This window comes from Trematosphaeria pertusa (assembly GCF_010094035.1).
Source record: "Trematosphaeria pertusa strain CBS 122368 unplaced genomic scaffold BU26scaffold_7, whole genome shotgun sequence".
NCBI lineage: Eukaryota > Fungi > Ascomycota > Dothideomycetes > Pleosporales > Trematosphaeriaceae > Trematosphaeria > Trematosphaeria pertusa.
Window position 1 is genome coordinate 829,269 of NW_022987218.1, and position 15,979 is coordinate 845,247.

The 15,979-nt window shown below is 56.1% G+C and overlaps 5 protein-coding genes and 1 pseudogene across 6 annotated transcripts; 5 read left to right on the forward strand and 1 right to left on the reverse strand.

Moving 5' to 3' along the window:
• The first annotated feature begins 862 nt into the window (after positions 1 to 862).
• On the forward strand, positions 863 to 2,851 carry BU26DRAFT_519116 (ankyrin). Its single transcript, XM_033828977.1, has 4 exons — positions 863 to 1,319; positions 1,370 to 1,895; positions 1,941 to 2,008; positions 2,064 to 2,851. Exons 1-4 carry the CDS (start codon positions 898 to 900, stop codon positions 2,791 to 2,793), a joined length of 1,746 nt encoding a protein of 581 aa, XP_033683941.1. The 5' UTR covers positions 863 to 897; the 3' UTR covers positions 2,794 to 2,851.
• A 171-nt stretch (positions 2,852 to 3,022) lies between these two features.
• BU26DRAFT_456705 (L-lactate dehydrogenase) lies at positions 3,023 to 4,763 on the forward strand. Its single transcript, XM_033824919.1, has 3 exons — positions 3,023 to 3,207; positions 3,259 to 4,465; positions 4,518 to 4,763. Exons 1-3 carry the CDS (start codon positions 3,049 to 3,051, stop codon positions 4,658 to 4,660), a joined length of 1,509 nt encoding a protein of 502 aa, XP_033683942.1. The 5' UTR covers positions 3,023 to 3,048; the 3' UTR covers positions 4,661 to 4,763.
• Positions 4,764 to 5,388: 625 nt separating this feature from the next.
• On the forward strand, positions 5,389 to 5,475 carry BU26DRAFT_t28 (annotated as a pseudogene). Its single transcript has one exon. The product of its transcript is annotated as a tRNA-OTHER (tRNA).
• Positions 5,476 to 7,036: 1,561 nt separating this feature from the next.
• On the reverse strand, positions 7,037 to 10,784 carry BU26DRAFT_564629 (calcium-translocating P-type ATPase; the record flags this gene model as incomplete). Its single annotated transcript, XM_033833298.1, has 3 exons — positions 7,037 to 7,733; positions 7,786 to 9,430; positions 9,476 to 10,784. 3 exons carry the CDS (start codon positions 10,782 to 10,784, stop codon positions 7,037 to 7,039), a joined length of 3,651 nt encoding a protein of 1,216 aa, XP_033683943.1.
• Positions 10,785 to 11,770: 986 nt separating this feature from the next.
• Positions 11,771 to 13,705, forward strand: BU26DRAFT_456712 (uncharacterized protein). The gene is made up of 3 exons (XM_033824920.1): positions 11,771 to 12,108; positions 12,161 to 12,365; positions 12,427 to 13,705. The coding sequence occupies exons 1-3, from the start codon at positions 12,096 to 12,098 to the stop codon at positions 13,562 to 13,564; spliced, it is 1,356 nt and encodes a 451-aa protein (XP_033683944.1). The 5' UTR covers positions 11,771 to 12,095; the 3' UTR covers positions 13,565 to 13,705.
• A 609-nt stretch (positions 13,706 to 14,314) lies between these two features.
• BU26DRAFT_604886 (uncharacterized protein) lies at positions 14,315 to 15,629 on the forward strand (the record flags this gene model as incomplete). Its single annotated transcript, XM_033835550.1, has 3 exons — positions 14,315 to 14,719; positions 14,782 to 15,206; positions 15,256 to 15,629. The coding sequence occupies exons 1-3, from the start codon at positions 14,613 to 14,615 to the stop codon at positions 15,627 to 15,629; spliced, it is 906 nt and encodes a 301-aa protein (XP_033683945.1). The 5' UTR covers positions 14,315 to 14,612.
• Positions 15,630 to 15,979: the final 350 nt, after the last annotated feature.

The following is a 15,979-nucleotide window of genomic DNA, read 5'->3' on the forward strand; positions in this document are numbered from 1 at the left end:
AGAGATAGCTGGCCCAGAGATAGCTAGCCCAGAGATAGCTGGCCTAATAAGAGGCAGCTTTCCACTCGCAACAGCGACCTACAAGCTGGGGGGGTGTGTTACCGAATATATAAGGCATCATAACTGAAGAGCAGAAGGATTGGACGATCCTTTTGCCCAATAGCTGACCATCAACCGGCCGTGCCGCCAGTCGAGACCTTCCGTTAAAGGTTGCGAAAACTGCATCCTCTATTCAACGCTCGCAAAAATCCTTCAACCGCGTCCCCCTTCTGCCTCTACTCACTTTCTGTCTCGATGGGTGGTTAAGACTGAGGGAATGTTGGTTCTTCGTCACCGCAGCCGGGTTGATAGCGATCGCTGAGTTGCTTCGTAAGCGAATGCCAAGGTCCCGGGGTAGACTCACTCCTCGCGCGTAGCTCTGTGGCAGTCAGGATAACTCGCGCAGGTCGGAGAAATTTGTGCCATGCTCGTCGGGGAGCATGGGCTGCCGTCTTCTTGTGTCCACTGTGTGCACAGCATCTGGTAGAGCCGAAACGGTGGTCCGGCCTCAAATTCGAACTGAAGCTTCTTCGATTTACGAAGCGATGAGGTGCTGGGGTTGTCTCTTATGTTAAATCCCATCAGTGAGTGCTTGACCGGTTCCGCTCACCGGTCTGGTTTGCCCGCAGGCTCAATGCTGAGCCCTGCCTTGGTGAACGCCTCACCCTTTCACCCAATGAAATCACTCACCTTCTCCCCCCCCCCAAGTCTTCAGGAAGAAAGCCACAGCTTGGGAGGCAGAAGGCTGCATGCCTACTCTAATATGAACAGGCAGCCGTTCACCCAAATTCGCTGGTTTCTGAGCTTCTCCATCCTCCTAGAAAGGACGTGCCCATGTGTCGATAATCGTCCAACAAAATGGAAGCTGTAAGCGCCGCAGCATCCATCGTGACGCTGGTTGCTCTTGCCAAAGAGATTTCGACTCTCGCGACAGACCTCCTCCGTGGCATTCACTCCGGACCAAAAGAGCTAGCACGAGTGCACAATCAGACATGCCTAGTTGTCCTAGGACTCCATTGTCTAGAAAAGATAGCAATCGATACTGGCTGGAGAGATCTCCTCGAGCCGACAGAGATATGGGTCCTACGCCAGACCCTCACTGTGGCCAAGCACAACATGAGCGCTATACGTGAGGACTGCGGGATGCTCTGCGGGAAACCATCGGGGTTGAAGTGGCGGCTTGCATGGACTTTGTTCGAGCGAAGGAAAGTGGAGGAGTACTTGTTGCATTTGCAACAGACGGAGAGCAGTCTCGGCGTTGTTCTGCAATTCATTAACATGTATACTAATGCTCCGGTATTTAGTAGGCTCAGTTACTGACACCGCTCAGGAAAGCTTCCTTCAAAGCGTACTCGGAGACCGAAAAGCAGTTCAACAAGATCAAAAATGCCATTCAAGACCTCCATACGGAGCAGCAACTTCAGAAACGCGCCTCAATCTCCAGAGCGGATCACAGTAACCTCATGCCACAGAGTAATGAGCCCTTGACGCCCTCGCGGTATATCAACACCAATAGACTATCCGAGTTCTGGAAGTGGCTCCTTGCCTGTGAGTTCTTCGTCCTGATCACTACCAACGGCTCGCATAAGAACTACGGCTGCTACGCAAGAGTCTCACTACCTACGCTAGTTGGAGGAATGGCAATCATATTGTCGCTGTCGGTCAGGCGTCACGGATCCACCTGGCGCAACCTTGTGGTACTTGGTGGCCGGCTTACTATAGTGAACTATGTGTCCGAACAGTCTGCTATTGTCGTCGCATGCATAGAAGGCGATCTCATTGCGGTTCGAAATATGTTTCGAGAGAATAAAGCAGCGCCAAGCGATGTGTCAGACCGAGAGAAGTCTCTCCTTTGGGTGAGTCGGCTCGCGACACTTCTCCGATGGGACTAACAGGGATAGTACGCAACCCGGAGCGGCTCAACGGAGCTTGTAGAATATCTCATCAACGAAGGAACACCAGTAACGTCGTAAGTATCCTGACAGCTTTCTTCGTAGAATGAACTCAGCTCATCGCATTGGTAGAGGCGTCCTGCTTGCGGCTGCATACTGGAGAAGACCCGAGATCGCAAGGCTGTGCTTGCTTAACGGTGCAGACGTCGAGGCCGTTGGTGACGATGGCTATACTGCAGCCTTCTTCTTGTTCGGTTCGAGCCGCAAGTGTGAGCCGCAAACCGAGTTTCTCGAGATCCTCGCCTGCAATTCGTTCCAGAACTTCGACGCGCAAGATGCCTGCGGGTGGACCGCGCTGCACCGCGCAGCCGCATTCGGAACACGCGAAGACGTAAAAGCCCTCTTAGCGTTGAAAGCTTCTGTTGATGTTCGGACGTACAACCTGGAATGGACTCCTCTTTTCTGCGCCGTATGCTTTGGCAATTTGGAAACCATACAAGAACTGTGGGGTTGGTATGAGAACCCTAGCCAGGTGAAAGACCTACGGCACTGGAACTTGTTGCATGTCGCGGCTGGGGCTGGGAAACTCAACCCTGTTCCGTTTCTTTTAGAAAACAACGTCGACTTGTGTAGTTTGAGCAGGGCGACTTCGCGGTTCGTGCCACCTTTGCTCGTTGGGCGGCAGGTAACGCCGAGCCTTGTCGCAAGGAGTTGCGGAGGGCACGCATATGGGAAATGGTGCGAAGTCCTGAATTCCAAAGGCTATGGGTCGGATATATCTTATGTAGACATTGACTGGGACGGCGAAGAGGAGGCGGGTAGATACGGTGGCTGTGAGTGCTGTGAGTCGTGGGGTTTCTAGGACAGCTCGGCGTGGAGACTTCCCGGTCGCTCCATCTCCGAGAACGGAATACGTACATGGAAGTGAGAATCTCTTTGGCACAGACCTTTGCCCTAGCTGGCTTGCTGCACCGGCGTTCTCCCCGAGAATCGGTTATCGGTTATCGCAACGGCTAAATTCGGACTAGCGCCGAACGCCCCTCAAATACGTTGCGGACGGTTGGCCGAGCATCTTCCATCTCATCTTCATTTGCATCTTGAGGCGTTTTTGGCAAGCATGAGTGGAAGCATGGCGGCAATTGACGGCGCAGAGGTCGCGAAGCATAATACCAAGAGGTCGTGTTGGATAGTGCTGGATTCGAAGGTGTATGATGTCACTTCGTTTTTGTCGAAGCATCCCGGCGGCGCCGCGATTATTTTGAAGCAGGCGGGGACGGTTGGTAGAGGCGCCCAAGATGTTGAAGGAGTGATGCTGACAATGATGTAGGATGCGACGGAGGAATTCAAGAAATACCACCCTCTCGATTATGTCAACGACCTCCCGCCTGGGAGCCTCCTCGGCCCGGTCGATCCTAACACCTTCGGCGAATTAAGAACAGCAAAGGAGGAGAAAGCAACGTCTGCATCAAATGCAGATACTGAAAAAGAGATTCCTCATCCCACGCTCTGCGTCTCATGCGCCGACTTCAAAAAAGCGGCGAAAGCTGTCATGCCGCGCAAGTCGTACATATACGCGTCGACGTCAGCGAATACCGGACATTCCTTGAGGACGAACCTAGACGACTGGGGTCGCATCAACTTCCGCCCACGCGTGATGCGAGATGTCGGAGACGTAGATACGCGCCGCGCCATTTTCGGGCACTCGTCTCTATATCCCTTCTACATCTCGCCAATGGGCACTCTCGGCGCTATCCATTCCGGCGCAGAGCCCGAGATGGTGCGTGGTGCAGTACGCAAAGGCGCGCACATGGTCGTCAGCACGGCATCCAGCAAGTCCGCCGAGCAGATTATGCAGACGTTCCACGACGAACAGACGCGGCTGAAGAACGCGAGTCCGACGCAGCTCTTCTACCAGTTCTACATGCCGGTCGATCGCAAGCGGGCGGTTGCTCTGATGCACATAGTGAAAAAGTGCGGGTATAAGGGGCTGTGGATTACGGTAGACACCCCGGTGCTAGGTAAGCGGACTGCGGATCGCGTGCTGCAAGCTGAAGAGACGCTGGCTGTGGGCTTGGAGGAGGAGTCGACGGCGGAGTGGGAGGCCGCGGAGGAGAATGCGTTCTCGCCTGCGTTCGGTGGCCGGGTGGTCGCCGGGCAGCTCAGTCCGCATACGACGTGGCGGGATCTGGCGTGGATAAGAAAGGAGTGGGATGGCCCGATTGTGCTAAAAGGCATCCAGTGCGCGGAAGACGCCAAGCTAGCGTGCGAGTACGGGTGTGACGGTATCCTATTGAGCAATCATGGAGGGCGGCAACTGCATACCGCACCCAGCGCCCTGATGACGCTGCTTGAGATACGAACGTACTGTCCGGAGATTATTGGGAAGATGGAGATCTTCCTAGACGGCGGGTTGAGAGACGGGAGTGATGTGTTGAAGGCGCTCTGTCTGGGTGCGACGGCTGTGGGCGTCGGAAGGCCGTTCTTGTACGCGCTGGCGGCATATGGAAGTAAAGGGGTGGAGCGGTGTGTTGATGGTGAGTCTGAGCGGGTATTGAGAATGGGAAGGCCGAAGCTAACGTGCTGCAGTGCTGGCGGATGAGCTCGCGCTGGGAATGCGGCTGTTGGGCGTCACGGCGCTAGACCAGTTGAGGCCCGAAATGGTAAACGCGAGTAGACTTCTAAATGAGATGTGGAGGCCAGAGGCTGCGGGTTTGAAGAGTCGATTATAGAGCGTGCAGTTTCGAAGGGGCGGCCACTTCCCTGCCGAGGATGGTATTTACGCCGGTGCGTTGTCCTATAGTAGAGCATTTGGTTTTAGAAATAGACGTCCCCACCTATAAACTTTCTAGGACGATACAACCGATATGATATGAGGACTCCAAATGTGATGTTCTTAGCGTACCACAAGGGTGTCTGTGGTGACCTCTGGTATACCGGACATTACTCGGTCACGTGATACAGAAAAATTTACCAACCTTTGGAAGCTGTATATAGTCTGCTTACCAGCCTTCTATCTGAAGAACGTTTCGTGCTCAAGTTCCCACATGTCAGAAGTTATTCAGTCCCGTGAATTTCCCCTCATAGAAATTGACCAATGGAAGGACGGGCCGCTCACGTGACTCATTAACTTCCAAGGTTCTGACACCCAGAGAAATTCGATCAAGTCCACCAATAAGGATATCCATAGCTCTGATTTGTTTTGTTGGAACGCCAGTTCTCTCAACCAATCACTTCCCAAAACTTTGTGTCATCCAGAAAATTTTCAGCGCCTGACCGCCACATCCACGAACAGGGGTCAGCGCTGATTTTTTTCGCCATTAGCAGTCGTACCAGTTCCACTCCGGGCCTTCCTTATGGTATATATTCAAAATTACCAAAAATCATCCATCAAAATTGAACGGTGAGATGGTAAGTTCTCTCAAATCAGCGCTCGCAAAACTCAAGCTGATCCACTCCAGGCCGAGTTGGTTATGGCGCCAGGTTAAGGTTATCTTAGCACTAATTCCTGGTCACGAAAGTGGCGTGGGTTCAAGTCCCACTCTCATCATTATTCGTCCGCCGCATGGCGGGTTTCGGGAGGTCTCTTTTTTGGTTCTTTTGTGACCTTCTACCCACCACACCTCCATACGTTCATCTCTTTTTGCTACCCTTACGTTAGGGAGGACGGGGTAAAGGGAAAATACCACAACTTCAATGTTCCTGCTCGTCTCCGTTCGATCAATCTTGCTCGTGGGTGGTCTCCTTTTAGACCGGTGGAGTCGCTGTTACAGACGAACCTAGTTCCCGCCACACGCACCACTTTTACTTGACAACTCCTTCTTACCAGAAACCACGACGACGCGTCGTAGGCGAGATCGAGGCGTGAACTGATCACCCAGACAAGATTATACCTTCTTCGCAATGCCTTTACACACTGCCCCACTACTACCAGCCACGCATTTCCTTCGACTCGAGCATCACTCTGCGCTCACCTACGAACAAGGGCGAGACTGTGGCCGCAATCGTCCTCGGATATAGAAGAAGATATACCCGATTGGGAACCGTCATGCTCTTGCCTAGACAAGGCCGCGTGTGGGAGTATATGGAGCTCATGAGACGTTGGAAATCCCTCGTACAATCCGGGCCACCCTTCGCTCATGCCGCTACCCGCCAAGCTTCGAAACACCATCTATGAAATAGTTTTCGTATCTGGCGTAGCTGCCGAGGTCGCCTACAACCGCCACGGCGACGCCTGAAACTACCCAACGAATTCGTCGATCCTGGGCCGGACTCCTGCACGAGGAGCAACAGAACCCTCGAGCAAGACGGAGCGTTCGGAGCTTTGAGTCTGTCGAATCGTTACATTGGGTGGGAAGCATGCCCTTAGGGACTGAGGATATGGAGCTCAGTGATGTACAGGACGATAGACAAAGCTCCATTTTCGAGCCCCTTCAGCAACATGTCAACCTTAAAGAGCTAGTCATCTCGCTGCATGTCCAAAAATACGTTGATTGGAATTACGCTGCATGCCTTTAGTCCGTGCATTCAGGGCCAAACTTCCACTTCCACGACAGTAACTACGAACCGTTTCGCCACTTCGCCCGCGATGGAGTATAGCGTGGAATTCCACCAAGTAGATAGTCCCAGCACCATATTTTGCGATCCTACAAAGAGGAAATTGGAGAAGATTAGAGAGTTTGGATATGTCGGCCGTGTTTAAGAGTTAGATAATGCTGTTAGAGCAGCACCAAGTGTATGGGAAGTAGACAGTGAAGTGTGAGGTACACTCGGGCTAATACTGAATCGTGGGGTGGGCTTAAAATCTGGAGAAGTGAGCATTGATCAGTGATAAGAGTCCATCCACAAAAACTGCCAACTCTTAGATCCGAACGACAGTTACGAACCAGGGCCATACAAGGTGGCCATAATGAACAACACACAGGCAGGAGGCCTTCGGGCCACAAAACATAGGCTGGAGGTAATCCACTCCATCTATTGAAGCACAGCTGGCTCTTTTCCCAACGCCAAGTCTTCCTTCTCTAGAACACAGACTCCATGTCCTAGCTCAAGCGCATCACGCAAGCTGTATCAAAATGCCGAACACCAAAATATGTACCCATCACTCCCTACAGGACACCTTTCTCGACATCCCCACTCGCCCTACTCGTCTGCACAGGTGACTTCCCCCTCCCCGTATAGCTCTCTCCGTCGCTCGACGCAGCTTCGACTAGCTCTTTCTTCCTCGGCTTCATCTTATGCATGATCCTATCCGTCGTCCGCGCAAGCGGCCGATACACCAGCACAAACGGCTTCCCAACAAACTTCGCCACCACCTCAAACCACCGATCCGGGAAAAGTCTCACGCAGCACCCCCACGGCATGCACAGTACCGCCACCACCACCGAAATTGCCCACTGCGGTCCATTTAGCGCCACGATACTAAACGCCGTGCTCCCAAAGAACACAATAACGACCTGACACCCCACCATAACCACATTAAGCCCAATAAAGTAGTAGTTCTTGTGGATGTTGACGAAGATATTGAGCTTGTTGTCGAGCCGGCGGTTGTTGTACTGGTTGAAGATCTGCAGCCAGACGAACATGTTGAAGATGATGGTGCGCATTTCGGACTCAGGGTAGGGGAGGAACTTGGGCCCCGCGAAGTGCATGATGAAGGTGGCGATGACTTGGAAGATGGCTTGGCCGATGATCATTTTCCACATTGTCAGGCTGATGATGGAGGCGCTGCGGGGCGTGGGCGGGCGGTCGAGGATTTCTTCCGTGGGGGCATCGGTGGAGAGGGAGAGCGCGGCGAGTGAGTCCCTAGACAGTGCATTAGAGGGCTGGGTACGGGACGGGATGGGGAGTGGCTTACATGAAGAGGTTTATCCAGAGGAGCTGTACAGCTGTCAAGACGGAGCGCATCTCCGAGTCCTGGACTGCCGTCACGAACGCGACAACCATTGCCGTAATGTTCACTGTAATCTGGAACTGGAGGAACTTCTGCACCGCGTCGTTCACCGCGCGTCCCCACATCAATGCCGTTAGGATAGAAGCGAAGTTATCGTCCATCAGGATAATTGCCGACGCCTCCTTGGCGACCTCCGTGCCCGCGATGCCCATGGAGAAGCCAATATCCGCCGCCTTTAGCGCAGGGCCGTCATTCGTGCCATCACCGGTAACGGCGACGATACCACCAAGTTTCCGGAGACGGGTAACTAGAATGCGCTTGTCCTCCGGCGACGAGCGAGCTAGGACTTGGAGGCGAGGCAGAATAGCGTCCATGTCATCGTCGCTCAGCTTGCGGAACTCAGGTCCCTCCATTACGACGCCGTCGGTGTAGATGCCGCAGTCAGTGGCGATGGCTCTGGCCGTGGTGATGTTATCGCCAGTGACCATTCGGACTACAACGCCGGCGTGCTTGCATTTCGCGACTGCTTCGGGAACGCCCGGTCGGAGAGGATCCTGGATACCGACGACGCCGATATAGGTCATGTCATGGAGAAGCGCGCCCAAGTCTGCGGCAATGCTGACATCATCTGCATGTTCCGTACCTCGTGGCGGCCACTGCGGAAAGTCCTTGTAGACGAGGCCGATAGTCCGGAGCGACTGCTTCGCATAGGACTCGATGATGTCAGCAATACGCTTCGACTGTTCAGCGTCCATGGGTATGTTGCCGGTCGGAAGTGCCAGAGACGAGGAGTAGCCGAGCAAAATCTCGGAGGCACCCTTGACGAGCAGGCGATAGGTGCCATTCGGGAGCTTCTGCACAGCGCCCATGCACTTCCTGCTCGAATCAAATGGCAACATCTGCACCATCTGCGCGCTAGTACGCTCCTGGGAGAGGGATGTCATTCCCAGAACATTCTTCGCGAAGCCCAAGAGGGCCGTCTCGGTTTTCGAACCGACGAAGCCAAACTCGCCGCCGTCGCCTTCAAAGGCGGTTGAGTTGATCGCCACGGACTCAATGAGGAGCCGCTTCTGCTCGTTCGTCAAGCGCTGGGCGAACTCAGAAGAGCGGTTGTTGGCTGCGCCAGGATTCTTGTCGTCGAAGGAGTCCTTCCCTATGGTGCCAGTCACCACCGTCATCTTGTTTTGAGTGAGCGTACCGGTTTTGTCGGAGCAGACCGTGGTAGCATTGCCCATTGTCTCACACGACTTGAGGATGCGCACCAGGTTGTTCATCTTAACCATCTGTGTCGTGGCGAACGCGAGGGAAAGTGTTATAGCGAGCGGCAGGCCTTCAGGTACAGCGACGACGATGATGGTGACCGAGACGATGAGGATATCCATGAACCTGGACGCCTTTTCAGCAGCGCTGAGGGGACTCCCGGGGAACGTGGCGACGAGGCGGAAGAGAAGAACCAGCAGGAGCAGAAACGACGCAGCGGTGGCGAGCTTCGCGATCGCTTTGGCGAGCTTGTCGAGCTTGATTTGGAGAGGCGTGGGTTCCATCTCTTGCCGCATAGCCATGAGGATCTTGCCGTAGCTAGAGTTGACGCCGACGGACGTTACAAGATCTAGAGTCGTTAGTAAGCATCAGGCGCTAGATTGGAGTAACCTACAAGTCCCTACGCCTTCCAGTACCTTGCTCCCAGAGATGATGAATGGATCCAGGTCCTTGTGGTCATTGTGGCCGCGCTCCAGGAGGCGAAGCACCTGCTCAGCGTTCGTCTTCTTCATCTGGTCAGACTCGCCAGTCGCGGAAGATTCGTCGCACTTGACATTGTGGCCCGAGATGAAGATACCGTCAGCGGGAATGAGATCGCCAGGCTCCATATGCAGCACGTCGCCAGCCATAACGTCGTACACGGATATCGTAAAGGACTTCCCGGAGCGAATCACCTTAACTTCTCGAGCTTCTTTCTTCGCGTTGAGCTTGACAAAGGCGCGCTCCTTCTGATAGTCGTTCACCGCACCCACCATGACCACAACCACAATGGAAACGCAGATAGCACAGCCTTCGATCCAGTCGACAGACGGGGGCGCGTTCGGGCCGTGGTCGACGCCGAACGTTTCGTACAGTCCGAGAGCGAGTGAGATGACAGCAGCAACCGTGAGAAGGATGAGGACCGACTCCTTGTAGTACGCCTCCCACATGAGCATGAAGAACGACTTCGGCTTCTTCGCAGGGAGGACGTTTGTGCTGTAAACCCTCTTGCGGTCGTAGAACGCTTCGCCGGAGTGTGATCCACTCCCCGATGGACCAGGCTCAGTCACGTCCACATGGCGCACTTCCACCGGGCGAGGCAGTCCTGAGGCGTCAGCCCCGCGAAGCTTCCGATACTGCTTCGTGACTTCCTCAAAGGACACCGAGCCGGGCAGCTCCGTCTCTTCCAAGATCAAGCCCGCATCGACATCCGTCCGCAGGCCAGTCTCGAGCCCAGGCAGCCCTCCAAGGGCGATGAAAGCCGCCAGCGACTTGGGGTTCAGCATCTTGTTCAACTGCCCGGGTGAAAAGGCGAACTTGTTGTTGAGGACCGCGAAGTCCTCCTCGCACCCCGGATCGGCCTTGAGAGCGTTATCGTGCAGATGGGACTCGAGAGTGTAAGCGCTCGTGCCGCTATGCGTCGAGGCCCCAGCTGAAGTAGAGGGCGGCGCGAGTGTCGCCTCGCTCGCCGCGCGACTTCGGCTGGAGAAGGGATTTCGAGAAGAGGTCGTGCTGCGACCACTTGTCGACGGGTTTCGAGAGTGCGATGCTCTGAAGGATCGCTCTGGTGCAAGAGTTGCTGGCGAAGCATCTTCTGTCAGAGTCGCCAGAGTCTCGTCGGTGTTCGCCCGCATAGGCGACCTGGGAATATCGACTGTGATCTCCGGTAGAGGAGGCAGAGAACTACTCTCCTCGCGAGCAGACGCGCTGCTTGATGATGCCATGTTCAACAGGCAAGGACAAAATACGACTATGAATTATGGTAATGAAGCATGGGATATTTAGACAAACAAAATTGTGCTCGGCTCGACGAGCTTGGTAAATAGGTACAGAAGTCGCAATGCATCTTTGCGATGTAATATAGCAATCTACGTACAGAGACGGACGTCAATCTGTGGGTCAACAGAGCAGAGGAGCAGGATGAAGCAAAGGCGGAGACCAAGGCCGCTTCCGCCCTTGGCCAGCTCGCGATTGCCCGCCGAGTCCACTTAAAGGACGGCCAAAATGCTAGAAATATAAGACCAAGAGATATTGAGGCTGTGTTGCATGAGACGAAATGCGCGGAGTGCAGCGGTCGTAGTGGTGGCGAATCAGAGCGATGTGAAACCAAAACGGGCAGAAAAGAGGAGCGTCTACAAGGAAAGGAAAGGGACGAGGTCTTGGAGAGAAAGCTTGGGAGCCCGGTTCTTAAGAGGAATTGCCGCGAAAGAGGAAGTGGTGCCTGTCGTTCATGCGGGTGACAGCGCTCGTCACGGGCTCTTGGCAGCAGCTCCTGAGGCATGCGTTGAGGCCGTTTCAGCATCGGGAAAACGGCGGTTTGGGGTCAATCGTGAGGAAGCCACTGCAGCTTCGATTCGAGTCATGAGGCGAGCGTGTGTCCTCAGGTTGCGAGTTCGTTGTCGTCGCCAATGTGAGGCGGGGAGGGGTCGTCAGTAAAGCTGCAGCGCGTGCTTGGGACAATGGCGTCGCGGCAAGGCGCATTCGAGAATGCGACACGACCTGTGGATATGCGAGATCTCGCCGGGCAATGCAGGCGAGGGCTGATCTCCGTTGGGGCCGCACTGATGCGCATCGTCAGTGGTGGAGGCAGCATCGAGGCGGCATGCAGGTGCGGAGCAGGCGGCCGCCCTCCGCGTCGGGCCCGCGTCGCAGGGCAGTCCTTCTAGAAAAGTCGGCACGCCCAGGGGGCAGGCGGAGACGACGGGCATTGACGAGCCAGGCGGCGCGCACAGCAGGGCATTCCAGCGCGGCGCGCAAGTGTCGCAGGGCAGTGGTGCGGAGAAAAGTGTGTGAAGAGTGTGTCGTGGCTGGCCAGCGGCTAGCCGAGGGCAGGCCTACCCGATTAGTCATGCCTCCTGCCCCGGCCCTCCTCGTCCAGAGCAACTCTTCTCGGACCGTAAAACAAACACAAATCTCATCCTCCGCGCCGTCGCCAGCACATCTTCTCCCCCTCGTGCTCTTCCCAGCCTGCCCAGCACTCTAGCTCTCGGAATCCTCAGTTGCCGGCGGCGCATCCCGGGCATCTCACCACCAACATGTGCCCCTTCAGTACGTCCGCCGTCCGTCTCTCGCGCGATCGACATATCGCTAATCGGAGCAGCTTCATTGCCGGCCGGCGAGGGCCCCAACAGCTTCTCGCCTGCGTCCGTCAAGGACTGGCAGCCGCGGAGGAAATCCGTCTCCAACGCCTGCGAACGATGCCGACGGAGGAAGATACGCTGCGACGGCGACACGCCATGTGCAACATGCAAGCGTTTCTCACTGCAATGTGTTCGGACACAGAAACCGCGCGAAGTAGTCGCATCGTCAGTATCCCCCGTCGCGTGTTCGCGAAGTCACGTGACTAACTATGGTCCCGCGCCGAAGGGAACACCAAGCTGCATTGGAGAATCGAATACACCAGCTGGAAGCCCAGCTGGCACGTCATGTAAATGCGCCTATGCACGGCATGGAGTCCATTGACCAAAACCTCATGGCGGCCACACCACCCAGCTTTGACTGGCAGAGCCCACCACCATTGACGGTGGACACCCAGTTTGCCAGCCCATTCAGTCCCGACAATGAGCTGGACCTGGGTAGCTTTTCGGCGGGCACGGCGAGCAGCATACCGTCCATCGCAATCACCGAATGTGAGCATATCCCCAATGTGGCATCGCCAGATTCTCCAGTACCTTCATTCTGGTCAGGTACCACACGAGCCTCATCTCCCGAGATGCCACCGACGTCCGCGCCCCAGTATCCCCCGAGTGCGGCGTTTCCGCCCGGCGGCAAATCCTTCACCCCGTCTCCGGGTCCGCCGCATACGGCGCCGTCCTGGGAGTTCATGGCGCAAGGCCAGGCCGCTCAGCTGAAGCCCGAATCATCACAGAGCGCGCACCCCTCTCGAAGAACTTCCATATCTTCAAACTCCTTGGAAAGCGAGGAGCAAGATGACGACGACGAGGATGTCGACATGCTGCCGCTCGCCCCAGCCCCTCGTCTACCACGCCAGGGTATCTTCGCCGCGCATGCCGAAAGCCCACCACCGGGCCAGTCTCGCACAAGCTCGAGCTACACAGATAGAAGCAGAGCAATGACGGTCACCCCGTTTCCGAGCCGGTTCGAAGCCGAAACCCTGACGTCGGAATTCGTCCAGCATCTCGAATCGCTGGAGCACAAGGCCTACGCCATCGCCCCCGGCCTTTTCAGCCGCTTCTGCGAGGCCGTGTATCCCGACCCGAAGAAACGAGGCATGTCCGTTGACATCTCCGTCTCCACGCCGATGGCGCGCTTCCACGTCTTCATGGCCATGGCCATTGGCATGAAGGTGCGCATCAAAGACACGCCTGAGAGCACCAACTCATTGCTCGACACGTGCTACGAGCTGGCCATGCAGCAGGCCTCTTCCACAACGTTCTGGCAGGAAAATGGCGGCATCGAGGCGGCCCAGCTTCTATCCATCTTCGCTTCCATCCGAAAAGAGCCGTTTGCGCCGAAGCCTCTCCAGCCGTCTTTCTCGTGGTGACAGTCACTGCTCGCTCCGGGAGAAGCCAGTCGTAACAGCGTTCGCGTCGTCTCGTTCTGCTCTTGTACATCCATACGCAACATTTTTCGCATCGTCTTTCGTGTATATATATGCCAGTTACGACATCGCAATAGACTCGATATGATCTACGACCGCTTCCAGCGTTGAACCCATTCCCGCACCTTACATTTTCCTCCACATCATCAATGCCTGCGAAGAATAGCCCGGCACCGTATACGTATGTATATAGCTATCGTTGATGGTATACTGATGGCTCTCACTAGCACGCCCCTCATGCGCCGCATGACATACCCATATAACGCTCAAGTGCCCATGTTCCGAAGAGCGAAGCAGCAGAAACAAACCTTGCTTTCACCTTCCAAAATCAATTCGCCTTTCCATAGTCCGTAAGTTCTCGCTACGAGAGCGCCGTCTGCGTTGGGAGGGACCAATACCTGAACGCGCCATGGTTGACGCGAGGCCCCGCCCAAAGAGAGCCTACACACCCTCGCTCGTTTCCTTTGCAGGACCTCAGATGACTTAGGACAGCCACGAAATATAGGAGCGCCCGCGGAGCCCAATGGCGCCTATCCAACCGCGTCTCCCGCACTGGCGTCCACGGTTCGACCCACGTGTCGTCTACCCTCCCTCAATTTCGCGCGGACTCTGAGAGGTTTCCATGGATTCTTCCCACGTGGGTGCGATTTAGGACGCATGGCTGCCTCGTGGGCTAGAAAGTTCAGAAGAAACCCGGGAACTGTGTCCGAGGGCGCCATGTTCCGCACACCACCGCAGCAGCCCGACCCATTGCATCTCCCGAAGCATTAGCGATATGTACCACGTACTCGACCCTCATAGCTCCGAATGGCGTGTTCAGTCGTCCCGTTCCCGTCTTCAAGGCTGCAATGCACACGCACATAAAAATCTCGTAGCTATTATCCTTCCATCCTTCTTTTCCTCAGCACATCCGTCTTTGAAGTCCACCCCGCTTACCCATCCACACCCAAACGTTTAGAATTCTTTTCTACTTCCAGAATCAAACGACACTATGCTTTCGTCCGTCTTGCTGCTCGCCCTCTGTGGCCTGGCCACCGCGTCGCCCGTCGGCGCCCGCCCAAAGCCTCAGGAGGGCTGCACCAAGCTCTTGCCGAACAGGTACATACCGCCCCATCCCCCAAACGCCATCCAGCACAGCACACTCTAACCTCCCCCCACAGCGGCGCCCCAGTCCCCGGCGACGGCTCGCCCGCCGCCTACATGAACAGCACCAACTGCCTCTGGCAAGCCGCAGCCTCCGCCCCCACGCCCGCTGGCTACACACAAGCCTTCAGCAGCCGCGGCGGCGCCATCTTCGACCCCCAGGGCTACCTAACCTACACGGTGCTGCAGACGGGCAAGTACGACACGGACGCGTGCGCAGCGTTCTGCAATCGCGTCGCGGGGTGCGCGGCGTTCAACATCTACGCAGAGCGCGACCCGAAGTACGAGCTCGGAGCGACGTGCAAGAACCCGGCGCCGGCGACGAACATCGCGTGCGCGCTGTACAGCCAGGCGATCAGCGCGAACACGACGAGCAATTCGCGGCAGTGGGCGGGGAATGATCGAGCGAGGGAGTTTGAGAGCGTGGTGGTGGCTAGCAATGGTTTGTCCCTCCTTCCCACCCCATCCCCCCAGCTAACCCCCTCCCCCAGGCTACACCCTCGCCCTCCCCGCCGTCCCGGGCTACACGCTCCTCTCCGCCCTCAACGCCTCCGCCATCACCGCGCCGCCCGCGGACAACGCCTACATGGGCTACAGCATGCACGCTTCGCCCTCCTCCTACGAGCCGGGCAAGTGCGCGGCGGACTGCACGGCCAAGACGGCGTTCAACGCGGCGCACGGCATCGGCATGGCGTGCGCCTTCTTCAACAGCTACGTGCTGGTCCGGAACGGCAGCCCCGAGGGCACGGCCTGCGCGTTCTATACGCGGGCGTATGACGCTGGGTATGCGACAAATAGGGGGTATGGGGGTGGCGGGGAGGAGGTTGCGATTGCGCAGAGTTATACGTTTGCGGTTGGGGGGTAGGCGGGGACGGGGTGCGGGTGGTGGATGAGGGTGGTGGAGGGGTGGGTTTGCTTGGTGTTGCTTGCTTGGCTTTTCGTTTGGTCTGGTTCTGTGCGCAGCGCTGTCTGCTTGGAGTTGTAATAGAGTGATGCAATAAAAGTGAGCTTTTCGTTTTCGCTTACGACGAATCCAGGAGTACTTGCTGCGATGCGCGTTACCGGTGACCGGTGAGATCACGTAGGACGGGACTCACACTGCTCGCCAAGGCACGCCTTTGCGTTCCACACGTGCCCTTCGAGCTCAGCAAGACACCGCCGATAGCAACAAATAACGTCTTCTCCCTCCCCGGCCTGGTTCTTCTTCTTCTTCAG